We start from the raw sequence: 16,085 nt of genomic DNA on the forward strand, positions 1-16,085 counted from the left end.
TGGCTTCGTAGAATTGCTAAGACCTGAATAGACCTGGAAGTTGAACTAGCCTCAGCTCTCGGTATCAAGCTAGTTCCAGTGGGGACTCTGGCATACGGACATCAGAGTGAAAGATGGGTTATTGTAACACTGCTGGTACTGTACGGGAATGGCTTGCCGTATGCTTGAGGTGGCGTTGCATTTTGTTTTTAATCAACATGGAACTTGCAAGAGAAGCAATTCAGTTTCATTCTTTGAGGCAGAGAACTGGTCATAGGTGGTGGGGTTTTTGTTTGGCTAACTGCAAATGAGCCACTTAAATCAGAACTTTAAAAGTGAATGCTAGTATTAGGTAACAGCTTACCCACATTTTGGTAAAACATAAAAAATTGTAACTTTTAATACCTGGTGAGTATATATTCAGTATCATAGGAGTCAGCAGAGCCAAAGAGCAAAACAAATAGTAGCAGACTGATAGTCTAATTCTCAAGTGTGTCCCCTTATGGCAGGATTTATGGACATAAATACGGGTCATGTTTTCATGAACTTGCACAGCTGTATACGCTTTTTGTGGCTAAGCAGAGAAATACAACTCATGGGACTGTCAGAATAGCATACGCCAATATAAAGAATGTAGAACTTGTCAGGGACACAAAGGGCTCTGCCTACCTGGGATGAGATCCGCCTTGGAAGAGCCAAGTCTAGAACCTCCAAGCCTCTGCAGTACTTGTCTCAGAGATGGTGAAGTTAAAAGGCTGGATTCAATAAACAACAAAGCTGTTTGAAGTGCAAAATTGTAATCCCAACTCACCTTTTTCTCCTACTCAAACCTGTCTAGTCTTGGAAGCAACTAATCCCACCAGGCGTCTTTCTGTTTGACCTTAGGCACCTAGAGCTTTTATGAACTCCAACCACAGCAGCCTAAGCAACAAGGTTCCTGTGAAATAAGATCTATGGCTTTGTTCTAGTCTGAGTCTTTTTGGAAGCATTCTCATTCCATCATAAATGTCCTGAAAAGTTTTTAAAGAGGGCTTTTTTTTTTTTGGTGTAGAATATTGTAAGTTCAAATTATGCCCATTCGTGCAATGAAAGACTGCAGTACCTGCAAAAGGGCAAATTTAAGAGCTAATAAGACTTTTGCTTTATATTACTTCCTGAATGTTAAATGATTAACATTTAGTACTTTCATGAGGTAGCTCTGGTGGTATATGTAACATTACATTCATAGCTTTTAAGTCTCCATGGGCTTACATGTGAACGTTCTGCTCAGGCATAAAGTTTCCTTTATAAGTACTAGGAGCAAGAATTTTAACATGTTTCTCCCGTGCCTCTTTTTCTGGTGCAAACACTTCCTTGCGGAGAGAGAACTTTTCGAATAAGGCTAGATATACATGTGTCGGGGGGGCAGTGGAGTTTGGTTTTGGCAGCGGCTATGGTGGTTAGCACACATTTGGATCAAACACCCCTGTAAAATGCTGAGAGCAATAGATAGGGGCTTTGTGTTTCAGCTGCTCCCAAAGCAATCCTGGACCATAGCAGTCTTGGAAGGGAAGCAATACTCCTTCCAGCTGCAGAAATGGCAAGTACTCTGGCTTTTCATGTTGCACAGTGTTTGTTTTGTTTTTATTTCTGTTTTGTTACTTGAGAGACTCTTGGAAACAGCCTGTACTGGAGCCAGCGGCAGTCCCCCGAGGCTGGCTGGATGCTCTCCTCCGGCCAGCAGAGCAGTGCCCTCTGGTGCACATGCACAGCAGCAGCCTGGTCCTCAGCTGAACCCAAAAGAGATTAATAGAGGAAGAAAATTAAAAGTTCACATCTGACACGCTACCTCATTCCCACGAACTGTTTGCCACGTCGTACAGTTCTGACAGGAGTGTTGCCTGAGGGGAACAGAAGATTCAGCTGTCTGGATTCAACCCAAATGATAGAGTTTTTGTTTTCTCTTTATGTCATTTCCAGAGTTAAGCTTCTGGTTGACGACAACTAATGCAGGCACAGTCCACCCTTGTTACTTAGGGCTAAATCCACAAAGGATTAACTTCTAGCTATGGCGCACTGTTGCCATGTGGGCCTGCCAGCCCAGTGCTCTGGTTAGGTAGTTAAGCATACCCATTAATTACACAGCAAATTTAACTAGACCAACAAATGCAACACACCAAGCAAGAAGTCACTCAAGTGAGCTAGAAGGAAGTGCCGAGAGTCATGTCCTAAGGCTCCATTGCCCTAAAATCTGGACATTGGCATCTTATTACAGACTGCAGAGATTACCTGACTGCTCAGGAGTCACAGCTGCCCTCTCCAGAATGAGGCATCTCGCCAGCCCAATGAAGCGGAGCTGCATTCGAAAACCAGGTTTGAAATCGCTTCTTGCAGGCAAGAGCTGTAACTGCAACTCCAGAGCATTACACTCATATACTCTTTCTCTGGTTACACCAATTTTTAATTATTCCATTGCAAAGTGGAAAAGCTCCCAAGGGGAGACCTGGGAGACCCCTCGCACACATCTCCCTGAGTCCAGCAGCTGGACAGTCATGGGATACAAGAGACAAAGTTTGGACAGTCACGATCCACATCCGATGCAATCATATTTTGAGGGCTGCTTCTAGTCCTGGATTATCAGGGCTTTTAATCTCTTTTTTTAAACGTTTTTCTCCTGCTGTAGATACATGTTGAGAGTGCTTACAAGGTGAGGAACTACAGGCTTGGTAAGCTGCAGGGAGAGGGCCTGAGATACAAGCCAAGAAATTAAATAGCTGGACACTGCTACCAGACCAGTAAATAGAAGACCTGTTAGATAAATTAAAAAAGGACCAAAAAAAGAGAGAGACCAAAGAAATTTATTTACTTTTTATCTATGAACAGTATGACTTATAATTATAGACAAGTTTTGATACACAGGAAAACCCTTTTGTCAACCATTTTTTTTGCTAAATGAAAACAGCACAATAATCTTTACACATTCATATTTTGTTTTTTCTTTTTTTTTTTTTCTTTACAATACACAGCTTTCTTGGGTTGAAGCAAACTGCAGGACATTGAGTACTGGTATATTACAGCTACTTACATCATTTAAGAACAGCAAATGGAGAAAAATAAGTTATTTAAATATTGATTTCATATACAGAAAGTGCAACTTTGTTAGTTGTTACATAACTTGCTTGACAGTTTTGATTCCTCAGAGGGTGTCAATTAAAGATAAAAGTATCTTGGACCAAAAGTATTATTTATTCTAAAAATAATACAGTACAACTGCACAGCTGTGACTTGGTGAATCGACCACTGTTGCTGCTCTTAGAGATGATGACCTGTTTGAATAATGCAATGTTTAATGCTTCTGATCGTGCCCCCAGTTTGCATTCAAAGCCACGGTCGTAAGAGAGCACAGGGAACTACAGGCATCATTGCCACCTGGGTAGTAACAGAGGGTTATTGATCAAAGCTTATGGTTATGACGGCATTCAGTAATATTTTGGGCTTGCTGCTTCTATTGTTAAATAGCTGTTTGAGTTACAACAGTACGATGGATAGATACTTAACATCGTTAGCCTGAGCAGAGGAGATTAGGATTCCAGCAGCAGGTTTCTTTCGTGCTTCCCAAGAGTTAACAAGTCAACTTTTGCTTAGAGCACTGAATGGTTGCAAGAAAATGTAAGAGGTTATGGCTCTCATACCGCTCCGCCTCACCTGCTCGGGGAATGCCACAGGTCACTGAAACCACAGCAGGGAAGCTCAAACACTGAGAAGCTTAAGGCTTTTTTTAGATTAAAATATAAACTAAAATTGTAATTCAAGTAAGACCACAGAGCAGAGTCTTAAAAAGAAAAACAAAGCAACTATTAAAACTCACAAATCTCAAACTGCTCACTCTAGTCCTGATGGATGTGATTTGGTTTCCCTGGGCTACACGATCATTTAGAAATTACTGATTTACAAAGAGCATTTGGCACACAGGTTCAGCTTATTTCTGTAATTCTTCTTCTGTCATTAAGAGAGGGGAAGGTAATTAGTACAGGAGAGCTGTATTATGTGACTTGTCTTCCCTGCAATACGAGGAAATTTGTCTCCTTTTTTATTGCATATAGCCAGCTTGGACTTTTCTCTTGCTCCAATATAGCTGCTGTCTACTTACTTCTACTCAGTTCTGGCCCCTGCCAGAAATCCCAGGAAGTCTCAATACTCTTTCCATCTCCTGCTTACTGATAGTCGCCATGTAAGCCTCAGAGAGGAACAACAGACAAATCACCATTATTAAAAAAAAAACACTTGATTTTTTTTCCCATTTTTTTCTTTTTTTTTAGATTTTCACCAGCTGTGCAAAACACCTATGCTGTATGTTTCCTGATGCTGTCATATTAGAACATGCTGATTATCCACACACCAAGGAGAACATTACAGAAACAGATCCGGAGGAGCTTTGCTTGAGAACAATTTCAAGTTACATTAGTGAATTACTTGCCTTCACATGATGGTGTGCAGTAGACAGCGGTGAAATATGAAACAAGGAAAGCAAACCTCACACCTACCAATTCCACCAGGAGCCAAATTAATTATCATCTGTAGTAAAACGCATAGTTCATCTGACTTAAAACATGACCATGAAAGGACCATATATAGTAAGGAATCATGGAGTAACCACAATTTTTCATTCATCAGTCTGAGAGCATTTTATCACAAAAAGTGTCATTAGTTCAGTATGAGGCTGGGATAACTGAGGCACCCAATAGTGAAGTGCCTTGTCTGGTTTTACACAAGAAGTTGATGTCAGAACTGATATTGGAAACAGCCACACATGCTGGCCTGTGCCCAGGTTTCTATACTATCTCCCTTTACGTGCTGGAGTACGCTTGCTCTGTCTTCCATGGAGCGTTTGCACTACAAGAAGCTGAAAGACACACCATATAGACCCCAAAGAAAAAGCTAGTTATGTGCTATTCATGATAATCTGTATTTGGTATATAAAATGTGTACCCATATAGAAAAATAACATCTGTCATTAGCCACATATGCAAATGGAACGTTTTACATGGATTTAGGCAGAAAAATACCATTACATAATGGAAAAATGGTTCACCACATATGCCAGAACAATGCTCTCTTCCAGTGAGAGTGTAACATTAACACAGTCATGAGGGATATCAACTGTTGTAAAATCACAATGTAATTCATAAGACTATATAGGATTTTTTTCATCCATGTAATGGATGTGATGATTTCTATGGGACACAATTTGCTTTTTCAATGCATTTGATCTCCCACAAGTGAATTTTCATTTGCAGAAACCCACTGTTTGGAATCGATATGGTCAGGATACCAAGTCAAAGCTGCAGCGTAATGATTGACAATATAACACAGTACACAGAATATGATTAAAATGAAAAGCAGTTACATATATACAAGGCAGTATATCTTGGAACAGTTTAGTAACAACAGTAAATGCAGACTGTAGTGAACAAGAAGTTAGCCTGACAACCAAAACCTAGCATAAACCTGCATTTGTAAAAGCATCTCTACAACACAGAAGTTGTTATGATGAGGCATTTTATAGAAGCTACTTCAGCTGGAAATCACCCTAAGTGCAGCTTAAGGGTGACAGGTTGAAACAAGGCTTGGGAAACATGAATACAGGTAAATGAACACTAGGTAACTGCTTAAAAGCTTATTTTAAGGCAAATAAAAAGCTGATTGCTAGAAAGCAGTTATAAAAATGACCTCAGCTCTGTACAAATAAAAGGAAGCCTTCTGACTCTCCACAGGTAAGTTGCACTGGAGTGACAGAGACAGACCATACTGAAAACTAATTCCAGTCCATTAACTTTGGCCTAGCTAAAGGCTTTGTGGCATACTGGGACCTATACCAAGCAACAGCGAAGATGACCAGGGTGGGGGTTGTGTTTAGCTCTAGACTGCTAAAATAAACAAAAGGCATTTGCCAAACAGCTTCTACTGGAATTTGCACCTTGGCTTATACCTGGTCTTTAGGACTGACTCCAGGTACCTGGAACCTGATGTACAGAAGACCCCCAGCCTAAGAAGCTCTCCACAGAAACACGGCCTATTACTGGTATTACTTTCACAAACTTGAGGAAAATGTGTAAGGGTCCCTTAATTCTGTGAAGCTGTCTGATTCTCAGGCCAACCCTGTGCACTTTATGAAATAAGAATACTTTACGGGGGAACGAGGGGGGAGGGAAGTACCACATCTGTGTTACCTGGTGGTTGCTTCTCTTCTCCTTCAGCTGCCAAAGACAGCAATAGAAACATTTCATATCCTTTGAAAAAGATATCTGCCTGTCCTTGGAAGCCACTTCCTTGATCCCTTTAGCTATGTGAAGTAATTAGAGCAACATTGGTGCAGGAAGAAGCAGTGGATTCTCGACCAGGCAATGCCACACTATGGAGCATGTTAAATTGCCTCTGGATCAAGGGGTTTGAAGAGTCTTGCCGCTGCCAGGAGCTTGCTTATGTGCCTTTCCTCTGTAATGCCAGCTTCTTGAAGGCAAGTTTGTGACAGAGAAGGCACTTTTCTCAGTGTATTGAATCCTGCTTCTGTGAGCAGGCTGGAATACATAGGTAGACCAATGGAAATCAGCCAGTCAGATACAGAGGTGATAAGTCCTGGGGATACAGGTTTTCGGCAAATTTCAGTGAGCCCTCCACTTGGAATCTGGACAGTAAAGAAAAAAGAAAGAAAAGAACCTTTAATGTTAAACTTAATGGCTTGTTTCACAGCAAGTTTTCTTTTGTTTTTTTTTTTTCTTCCGAACTGGTAGAATTTCATAGCAGATGTTTCAACTTTTCTCATGTCACATTTGTCAGTATGAGAGCGGTGTGGGTTGAAAGGCTAAGATTACTTGGCACAGGAGCAACAGCAAGAAATTTGGCAATGCAGATGCAGTGGGAAGTATCCAGCTGCTTGGGCAACCATCATGTGCCATTCTGAATTAGTTTGACATCAGTAAAAAATACCCAGTGACAAGACTTTCCAGGGGGATCTATTAATTTCTCAGTAAGGCAAGAGAAGACCAGTTTTGCCTATTACCTCCCCAGACAGACCAAGTTCTCTTATAAAAAGCCATGAAAGCTTTTGACTGTTTCCCCCTCCTGCTTTTGCTAAGGAGGAGTGGTCAATAGTATAGTTTAAGAAATGAAAAAGGAGTGTAAAATCTTTCAATACAGAAGCATTTAATACATGCTACCCTTAGTGAGCAAGTGTCTGTTACCACTGCTTGCAGTCTGCTTAGACTTTCAAGACTACTTACTATTCAGTCAAGAGAGAGGGCTATCTGCTCTCCTTTCCACTACTAACTGTCCTCCTTTGGGACAGGGGGAGGTACCTCCTGCCCCTGTAGTACCCCCACCTACGTCATACCTGCTGGGTGAACACAGGGAGCAATTTTGTACCAGGACTTCGCAGGTATCTCCCTTTACCAGCAGTCAGTCCTTTTTAAACGTCAGCTCATAAGAAAATTGGGTTTATGGAAATACTCACTGCCATGCGATGCTGCTTCCTCAGCTGCTTTACACGGATTTGGTCCATGTTTGTGGCAACATCCTTTTCAGGCTGGTCTAAGTCTTCAGAGTACCTCTGTACCAAAGCCTCAGGAATGCCACAGCGACCATGCTGAATGTTCCCAGCCAGACACAAAGGAGAGAGGATAGATGAACAAAGTGTATCAATACAGACCAATCAATGCAAACATAAAGAGAAGTGCAGGATGGGAGCAAGAAGGAGCTTTCCTTGAGATTCCACGGAAACTGAAAAAGCAATCCCTAAAGGAAGGACTAGACCTTAGGACTCCTTCCTTCCCCAAAAGATGTCCTAATCACTGTGCTATCAATTCAGATTTCCTTGGATGCATAAAATCTAATCATGACTTCCTTTTTCAGCTCTAATACCCCACACTAGCAGAGAAAGACACATTTCCATGCCCAGTACCACCGAGGTACTAGTGGCCTGAAAAGATGAAGGTTTGGAATAAGTCTGGGATTTCTCAGTTCCCCCGCAACACAAGAGTTACTTTAGGCATAAGGCCTGATAGTAAAGATGAACATAGTTACAGAATGTCTAATGTCCCAATGATATATGGTTTATCTAGGCTGGTTACTCACAAAAATAAAACAGATACAATAAATGAAAGACTATCCCTTGGAATGCTAGTAGAAGAAAAACGCTGAAGCAGTGTACTCCACTTACCTTGTCAGAGTACGGTTCTTCAGTAAGATCAATGTCTTCAGACTGCAACTTGTTTTCTATTACCATTTCCAGATCCATTCCCCTGCTACAAGAGACTTTCCTCGCTGAAGCAGGACCTAGCTTTATCACATGCTGCTGAACACTAGCAGTCTCTGGGAGCTCCGACAGCCAGGGTGGCAGTGGGCTAGGAGGGGTACTGGGCTCCTGTTCTGAAGATGTCCTATGGACAGGTACTCCATGACACTCAATGGGAGTGGATGAGCTGGTCTTTTTTACTGGCAAACATGGTGCTTCTGGACTTGAGTGGTTCTCACTTGCCGTCACGGGAGGATGATATAATCCATTAGAAAGGCGTTCTCGGCATTTTTTGGCAGGGACAGGTGGCGGCTGAGAAGGATTTTTTGGTTGCATTCTTGCCTCATTTGCGCCTTTTTGCTCAGCTTCTAGACCTCCCTTGAGGACTGGAGCATAATCAGCCCGTGCAAGGTCATGAAAGCCTTTACTTTGCATTTCCAGAGGCGTCCTTGTTGCAAGATGCGTCACTAAGGCAGGCTGAGCTTCACAGTTTTTCAGGGGGAACGGAGCAGGCCTTCCACCTGCAGTCTCCATTACAGAGCAGTCCAATTCCTTAGCTCTTCCCTTCTGAGAACTAGCAGCCCCTTTACCCTGCTTAGCCATCAAGTCATCTGCCATACAGCTGCCTCCATGAGACTGAGGCAGCAGGGCAGAGCCAGTTGCCTTTTTTGCTCTATCCAGTGAATCCTGAGGAAAAGAACCTACTTCCTTGCTAGCGTCCTGTAGGTTAACATTGGATTCTCCCTGGAGATCATCCAGCGAGTGAGATCTTGGCCATGCATCTACACCCTGCGGGCCATCCAGAGTTTCATAGCTCCGACAGACGGCAACCGGTAAACTTCTACGGTTCTTCTTCAGACCCGTAACAGCTGGAGGTTTGACAGAGCTCTTCAGAGCATGATGGGCACAACTCAGCCGGCTTTCTTTTTCCCCTTGCTGTAGAGTTTCTATTGACTTGGTCAGTGGAAGCGTAGGATAATTTGATAGCTGGTTTCTGCTGAAGTCCTTAAAGCTATGCTCACTTGCTGATTTTGAGGGCAGAAGACAGGTCCTTCGAGTTTTACCTAGAAGCAAATAAATCACAATCCACCATTTAAAAAAAAAAAAAATCTGCAATGCATCTAATAGATCACTTCTAAATGCCTTTGAAACAAAATGATTTACTCTCTTTTTGTTAATCCTAAATGTAGAAGAACTCAGTGCCATTTTAAGTATATGAATTTGTGAGCTTCAGCTTTATTAATGAGGAAATGGTAAATGTGACCGTGTAAGGAAAATACATTTAAAATACTTAGTATCCTTCCTACTCCCCAGTTTGCAGAGATTCGAGGTTTAGCTCATTTAAACCTTTTTCAGTGTAGAAATATTCTAGTTAGAACTGATACGCTATACCCACTGTATGAACTGGTTTGACTCCACACAGACATAACTCAAAAGACCTACCATTTTTTCCTACTTTTCTAATTTGCTTAGGATATTGATAATTATGTTCACCTTCTAATGAAGTTTACTAGATTGCTCAGGAAAGGTTTTTTGTTTGTTTGTTTGTTTTAAAAAAGACCCTGTTTATTCATTTTAATTACAAAGTGTGCCAATAGTGTTATTTCATTTTTTAAATAAGCAGCAAACTATTCACAATGGTGAACCAGAGAGCAAAAAAGCGTTGGAAGACTGGTTTTGCACCAGTCCCTTTATAAAGTTACTTTTAGGGACAGCAGAGTTTTATGGGAAAAGGTCTTATGCTATGAGACGGAGAAGTGTTTCAGAAGGCAGTTTCAAGTGTGACTAATCTTAGTGTTATTCCCATGCCATAGTGTTTTATTGAAGTGGAAGGTCTTAGAGACATGGTGTTTTATTATAACCACTTAAGATGAGATAACATGAATCAATATGAACACATGTTCTTTGTAAGCTTTATTTGATATTTTTATGAGATATGCACCACTGATTTTAAATAGTGAAGTCCATCAGACAGAAAAATTCTGATCAAAGGGACTGAGCTCACTAGAGTATTCATTAGTATGAAATGCAAGGTCATTTCTCAAATACTGCATAGATTTTTTTAAAATTTTCTTTTTAACGAGACAGAAGTAAAGTTGTCTCAAAGCAGATGACCTCTCAGAATACAGTGCACATCCTGAATAGTTATTGTTTTCAGGGTGACAGGGATACTTTCCCCCATGTACAGTAAGCTTTCTAAAATCAGGATAGATAAATAAAGCTTGAAATTTCTTTTTCCAATGGAAAAAAAACAAACAAAAAAACCCCACCAAAACCCCCAAACCAACAGGTTTGGCTAAATGGTATCGAAAGTCTGTAATAACAGGCAATTGATAGCTGCCAATTAAAGAACCAGTTACTTTTAGAGATCTAAGAAGTTTTGCTAACTTCATTGGAACTAAGTGAATCTGGTGTACTTTTAAGCAATAGATGCTTTCTTCTCATACAGCTTGCCTTCAAATCTTTATCCTGAAAGAAGCTCAATGCTTGGCTTTTGAATAACATACACTGCTCGCTTTGAATATGAATGAAAGAACCTGTTTAACCTAAAAGAGAAATAGCTTGCTTGCTCTCTCTTGCCTCTCTCTCTACTCAAGGAGTTTAAAAAACAAAGTATCCAGAAAACTAGGAAAGAAAATGGAGGTTATATTTAGAGAGAAATAAGGAAAACATTCCCCTCAAAAAAAGTTGGTTGCATTTACTGGTATGCCAGAAAGGTTATTCCATCTAAAATCAAGGCGTGCCTACAAGGATGAATGCAAGCATACAGGAACTCCTTTCTCAGAACCTGTATGGTTCACAGTCCAACTCAAGCTAATAAAGAGACATCACACATTAAGTTGGCTTCCTTGAGTTCAGGTAGCTCAGAGAAGTAGCAGGAAGACTCCTCTGCCTGCATCTTTCCATGGAGCTAGGCCACCACCACCTGAAAATAACTTTCAACCACATTAAAAAGACATGTGTAAGAAATGTTACATTCATTTGTTAGTGCCTTCAGGCACTAATGTCAATATGTAATGAGTATGGAAAGGAGTGTTCTCTTTTCATTATTCATATTTGCTAGTACATGTCTGACTTGTGCAGTAATTCACCATATTGTCTGGGGCTTGCTGTCACAGCTCACATAACAAAATCCATGTATGTTCTTTTCAATCTGAAATATTGATCAGGGGTTATACTGGTTTTAGGAAAACACACTCGGGAACCTCAACACTGAAAGAAAAGTTGCAAGAAATGCTACTACTGTGCAATATAAGCTCTTACTGAGGCCATAAGGGTATCTAGTAAACAACATTTCATTTCTTTAGAAATGGGCTATGTCTGTGTAAGGCCAGTAGCCTGGGAATGGAAAAAAGAAGAAATGGGAAATAGGAAAAGGAAGAAGCAAATACCAAGAAAAACAAGAAAAGAAAAATTGGGGAAAGTAAAATCAAATCTTGAGTTTGTTCCAGCCCTGTTTTGCATAAAACAAACAAATGTGGAAAGAATGGGAGAAAGTTCAAAACATTTTGTCTACAAAATACATAACCGAACATGCACTCTTTAAGATCTCTGCTTCAAAATGGTTTAGAAAAAGTGCTGGGTTCAATGCTACTGCTTTGTACAAAGGACAGGGCTTCAGAATGTGATTTCTCTTACATAGATTTAAGTCAAGAGCAGTATCAGGAGGGCAGCTGTGATTTCTCTTCTTCTAGCTATTCCTTCCCTCCTCCTGACTGCCAGGTGTTAACTTCATTGTGCTTCTGAGACATTAAGAAAGGAGGGTAATATTTCCTGAAAATAGACTTCTAAATATGTTTTTAAGTTGTATTCTAAAGTGAACAGCTATATAAACAATGTCCACAAATGTAATATTCCATCCCTATCTCGGAAAAAACCCTGAAAAAATCTACAAGGGTTAAAGTGTATAGCTAGCAAGGTTTAACACACGTTTTTAATGTTAGCATTTTTGATAATAATTCATTCTTATGATTCCCTGGTACAGCTAAGCAGTCTAATGCCTTTCATAGTGCTGTCAAACACAGCAGCATCTCTAATTTAAATGTGAGCAGAAGGACACAGGTGTCTGGGTGAAAACTAAGATAACAAAGGTGGTCCTTACACAAAACAAATAGAAAGTTTATATTGTTTCCAGGTTCAGTTCAAGCTACAGGCATACTTCAACTCTTTTGTTTAACGTTACGGTGCAGTTTTTATTAGACAAAGCACTGTCCACCTCTCATGATACTTCTTGTTGTTAGAATACAGATAAAGAAGTTTTCAATTCCCTGTCATTATCCGCCTCAGAAGAAATGAGATTATCTTGGGGAATATTTCCAGAGGTACCAGAGCTACAGCAACAAATTTTCAGTGTTTGTCTTGAGTACTTTTTTCTGTATGGAAGATCATCCTCAGAAATTTAAGTACTCAAAACCAGACACAGAATGCATTCAGTGGCCTGTCCAGATCCCAGATTTTAACAACTTCATTTCGGCATTGCTTTCTGTGGCTATATTTTGCATGTATTTCAAACAGCTCTGTTGACACAACAAAGATGATGGCACAGTAGACAATCCCAGCCTCAGTGCTTTTTTTACTGACTACAAACTAGTGGAAATGCACATTACATTAGGCAATGTGGCCACCTGTTCTGTTGCTTCCTTTTCTGACTAATTAGCACTGAACGCTTAAGTGCTTAGGATGCCTACTTGGCACTCTGGGCTTCAGTTTCTGAACAAATCAGAGAACACCCTTATCCCACCTGATGAAGCCATGGTTTGTCTGCTGCTTCAGCTCTGTGCATTGCGTGTGCAATTCTGATCTCTTCACATCCCCTCTCTCCTTAAAAAAGCTATACAGCACAACAAGAAAAGGTTCAAAGAAGCCAGGCATGATCAGGGACATGAATGACCTATAAGGAATAATTAACAGGCCTTCTCAGACTAGAAAAGAGATGACTTGGGAAGGAGTATGACGGAGGTCTATACATAGACACTGCTAGGTATGGAGGTTCTAAGGAAGACCAGGGTTGTTCATAAAGAGAAACAGTTTCAGGAAAATGGATGAATGCCAGGAAACAGTACCCAATTTTTGAAGTCCTTAAGTCCTTAAATGATTCATTCCCCAAGAGTACCCTGGGAAGCATCCAATATGCTTGCTCTGTTCCTATAATGTTCTCTAGCTATCTGCTTTTGGCCAGTCCTGTGAGAACTAGATTTCTGGTAACGTTTCCAAATGCGTCTCAGACAGATGATGCTTGCAGGCAAAACAAGCCCAATAACTGCACCGTTGTCAGAAGTCTAAAGGAGAGCTTGCTCTCTCCGCCTTCTTTCAAAATGAGGACTGGACTATATGGACTAATGGTCGGATCATGGATGGTTGCTTTCTGCTCTTATGTTCTTCCTGTCTAACACTGAATAGTTCACAAACTGTATGCTCCTTGCTCTCTATAAATCAGAATAAAATCACAGTGCTGCTGTAAGTACATTGTGGATACCTATGAGAATACCCAAATATTTCTGCAGTGGGACCCTGAGAAGTACCTATAAAAGATACATCTGTACCACTACCACAGTACATAGCAAACCATTTTCTAGCCAAAATCTAAGAGCATCTCTGAAATCTTGAACTGATGCCAAAAGGTCCAGTACCAGCCCAAAAGAGGACACTATACTAGTCATCAAAATATTATCTATAACCATTCCCCAGAAAATCTGAAGACCAATTTCTTCTCAGAATGCATTTCCCCTTTATGAAGTGTTTATACTAGACAAATGATTATCCTTATTTTAATAGATGAGAATCCAATGTGTTTTGAAAACAACATGCATATAAACAACTATGGTCCATGAACTTTGCAAAGAGGGTGGAGCACATTTGAGATTAACCAGCCCTGACAAAATCTCTGAATGAATCCCATACCAAATGTTCTTTTCATAATGGTTTTCAAAACAAGCACTAAATGCATTTGTGAGCAAAAATGATGCAGAAATGCAGCAAGCCATACATGAAAAGCAATATAAAAAATAATCAGTGGTATTTCACATTCTGCAAAACTCACATAGAAATATTAGTTTAAATGTAAGTATCTAAGCAGACAGGCAATGACAATTGCTTTCTAAAGATTTTATTATGTTGTTAAAATAAGGAAAATGTACAGGCAGCAATTTAACTTCAGTGCTACAGCTATCATTATGATGGCACTTAGAAATAAAAAGGAAAGCAAATTGTCACATATGCCATATATTTAGCTATGATTATATTCCAGCATGCTTACTGTATTGGGATTCATAGTCAAGAAAAAAAAAAAAATCTCTGCTTTCAGGAATTTAGTGTACTGCTGATTTCAGGTATTCAGCTTCAAAGCAAATTGCAATTTTCTTCAATAAATGGTTATTTCTGAGTGGCAGACTGACAGAAGGTGCACATACTTAGAGAAAGATCTTTAGCTCATATTTTAAATTGGAAAAACAGCCACTACAAGGGGTGTACAGTATCTCTATTTATTCTGTTCTTGGTTTCCTGTTTATGCTGGATGTTAGCGATGAAACCAGGCGGTCTGAGGCCAAGCCATGGCTCAAATGCTTGGAGTGATAATGCCAAACTCAAGCCAATTTCATATTTTAATATTTCATCCCTAATGACAAGTTTACACGATCCCTCAAGTAAAGCATGCTCCATCAGCACAACCACCTGATTTCTTCAGAACAGAGCAATCTCTATTATCATGTGTCTTGGTAATTTTTCAGTGCATCACCTTTCACTGATGCAAGCTAAGGTAATGAGAATTGAGATCATAAGCATTTTTTTTTCATAGTTTATTTCCTTACCAACTTCTCAAATAATTTAACTTGCTAGTCTTCATATACTAAAAAGTCCTACATCTCTGCAGTTGGCTTCTGATCAGGGGAGAATGCAACATTCAACCTAAGCAAACACAAAAATATGGCCTAAAACAGAGAACACTTTCTAAATGGTTTTTGTATGGGTTTAGAAGAAATCCTCCTAATCTCAGTGGTGCTCAGTGACTTCTCCATTGTCAGTGGTCCCTTAGACATGGGCTGTTGGAATATAAGTAGTGCAAGCCTCATGAGGCACGGCTGCACAAGAATATGATAGGGAGTGGAGAAGGCAGGGAATGGCAGTGAGAGTGTCTGCTGCCTTAGATCACAAAAGAATGATGATTTGTGAAATGTGATCTATTTCTTACCAACACAAATAAATAAATTAGAAACAGTAGCAATGAAAACCAATGGCTCAAGCCAAGACGGAAAGAGGCAATCAGAGCAAAGGAGCAAGTCAAGTATGAAGTAGCTTGTGTTAGCTAGGAACAGGAGCAGAACGTATATGAAGTTATCTACTGAAAAAAGGCTGCAGGGATAATAAGGCTCGTTGCTGTGACCATTACCATTCTCCAGGTTTTCACTGCTTTCGTAGCAGCCAGAATCCCGAGGAGAGCATCCGGTTAGGCCTTGGCCTTCAATGAGAAGTTTCTCCTGAGATCCTGACTGGTCGCTGTTACCTAGAGGATGTGAGAATACAGTGAAAAACAGGCAAACAGAAAATCCAGCTGAACTTCTCAACCTTCCATTTCCAACACCATTATCTTGTGTGTCCAAAGAAGGGCAACGAAGCTCGTGAAGGGTCTGGAACACAAGTCTTATGAGGAGTGGCTGAGGGAACTAGGTTTTTTTAGCCTGGAGAAAAGGAGGCTGAGGGGAGACCTTATTGCTCTCTACAACTACCTGAAAGGAGGTTGTAGTGAGGTGGGGGTCAGTCTTTTCTCCAAAGTAACAAGCGATAAGACAAGATGAAATAGCCTCAAGTTGTGCCAGGGGAGGTTTGGACTGGATATTAG

General features: G+C 40.3%; 1 protein-coding gene across 5 annotated transcripts in view; it reads right to left on the reverse strand.

Annotated features, from left to right (window-relative positions):
* Positions 1-2,798: 2,798 nt before the first annotated feature.
* LOC128140631 (SAM and SH3 domain-containing protein 1-like) overlaps positions 2,799-16,085 on the reverse strand; it is a 575,076-nt gene continuing 561,789 nt past the window's right edge. For all 5 annotated transcript variants that reach the window (XM_052784771.1, XM_052784772.1, XM_052784774.1 and 2 more), the window contains 4 exons: positions 15,636-15,749; positions 8,174-9,312; positions 7,469-7,600; positions 2,799-6,643 (listed from right to left, as the gene is read on the reverse strand). In XM_052784771.1, the coding sequence (XP_052640731.1) occupies positions 6,383-6,643; positions 7,469-7,600; positions 8,174-9,312; positions 15,636-15,749 (1,646 nt within the window). In that variant the 3' untranslated portion in view covers positions 2,799-6,382. The remainder of the gene's footprint in view (positions 6,644-7,468; positions 7,601-8,173; positions 9,313-15,635; positions 15,750-16,085) is intronic.

Source organism: Harpia harpyja, chromosome 4 (assembly GCF_026419915.1).
Source record: "Harpia harpyja isolate bHarHar1 chromosome 4, bHarHar1 primary haplotype, whole genome shotgun sequence".
NCBI lineage: Eukaryota > Metazoa > Chordata > Aves > Accipitriformes > Accipitridae > Harpia > Harpia harpyja.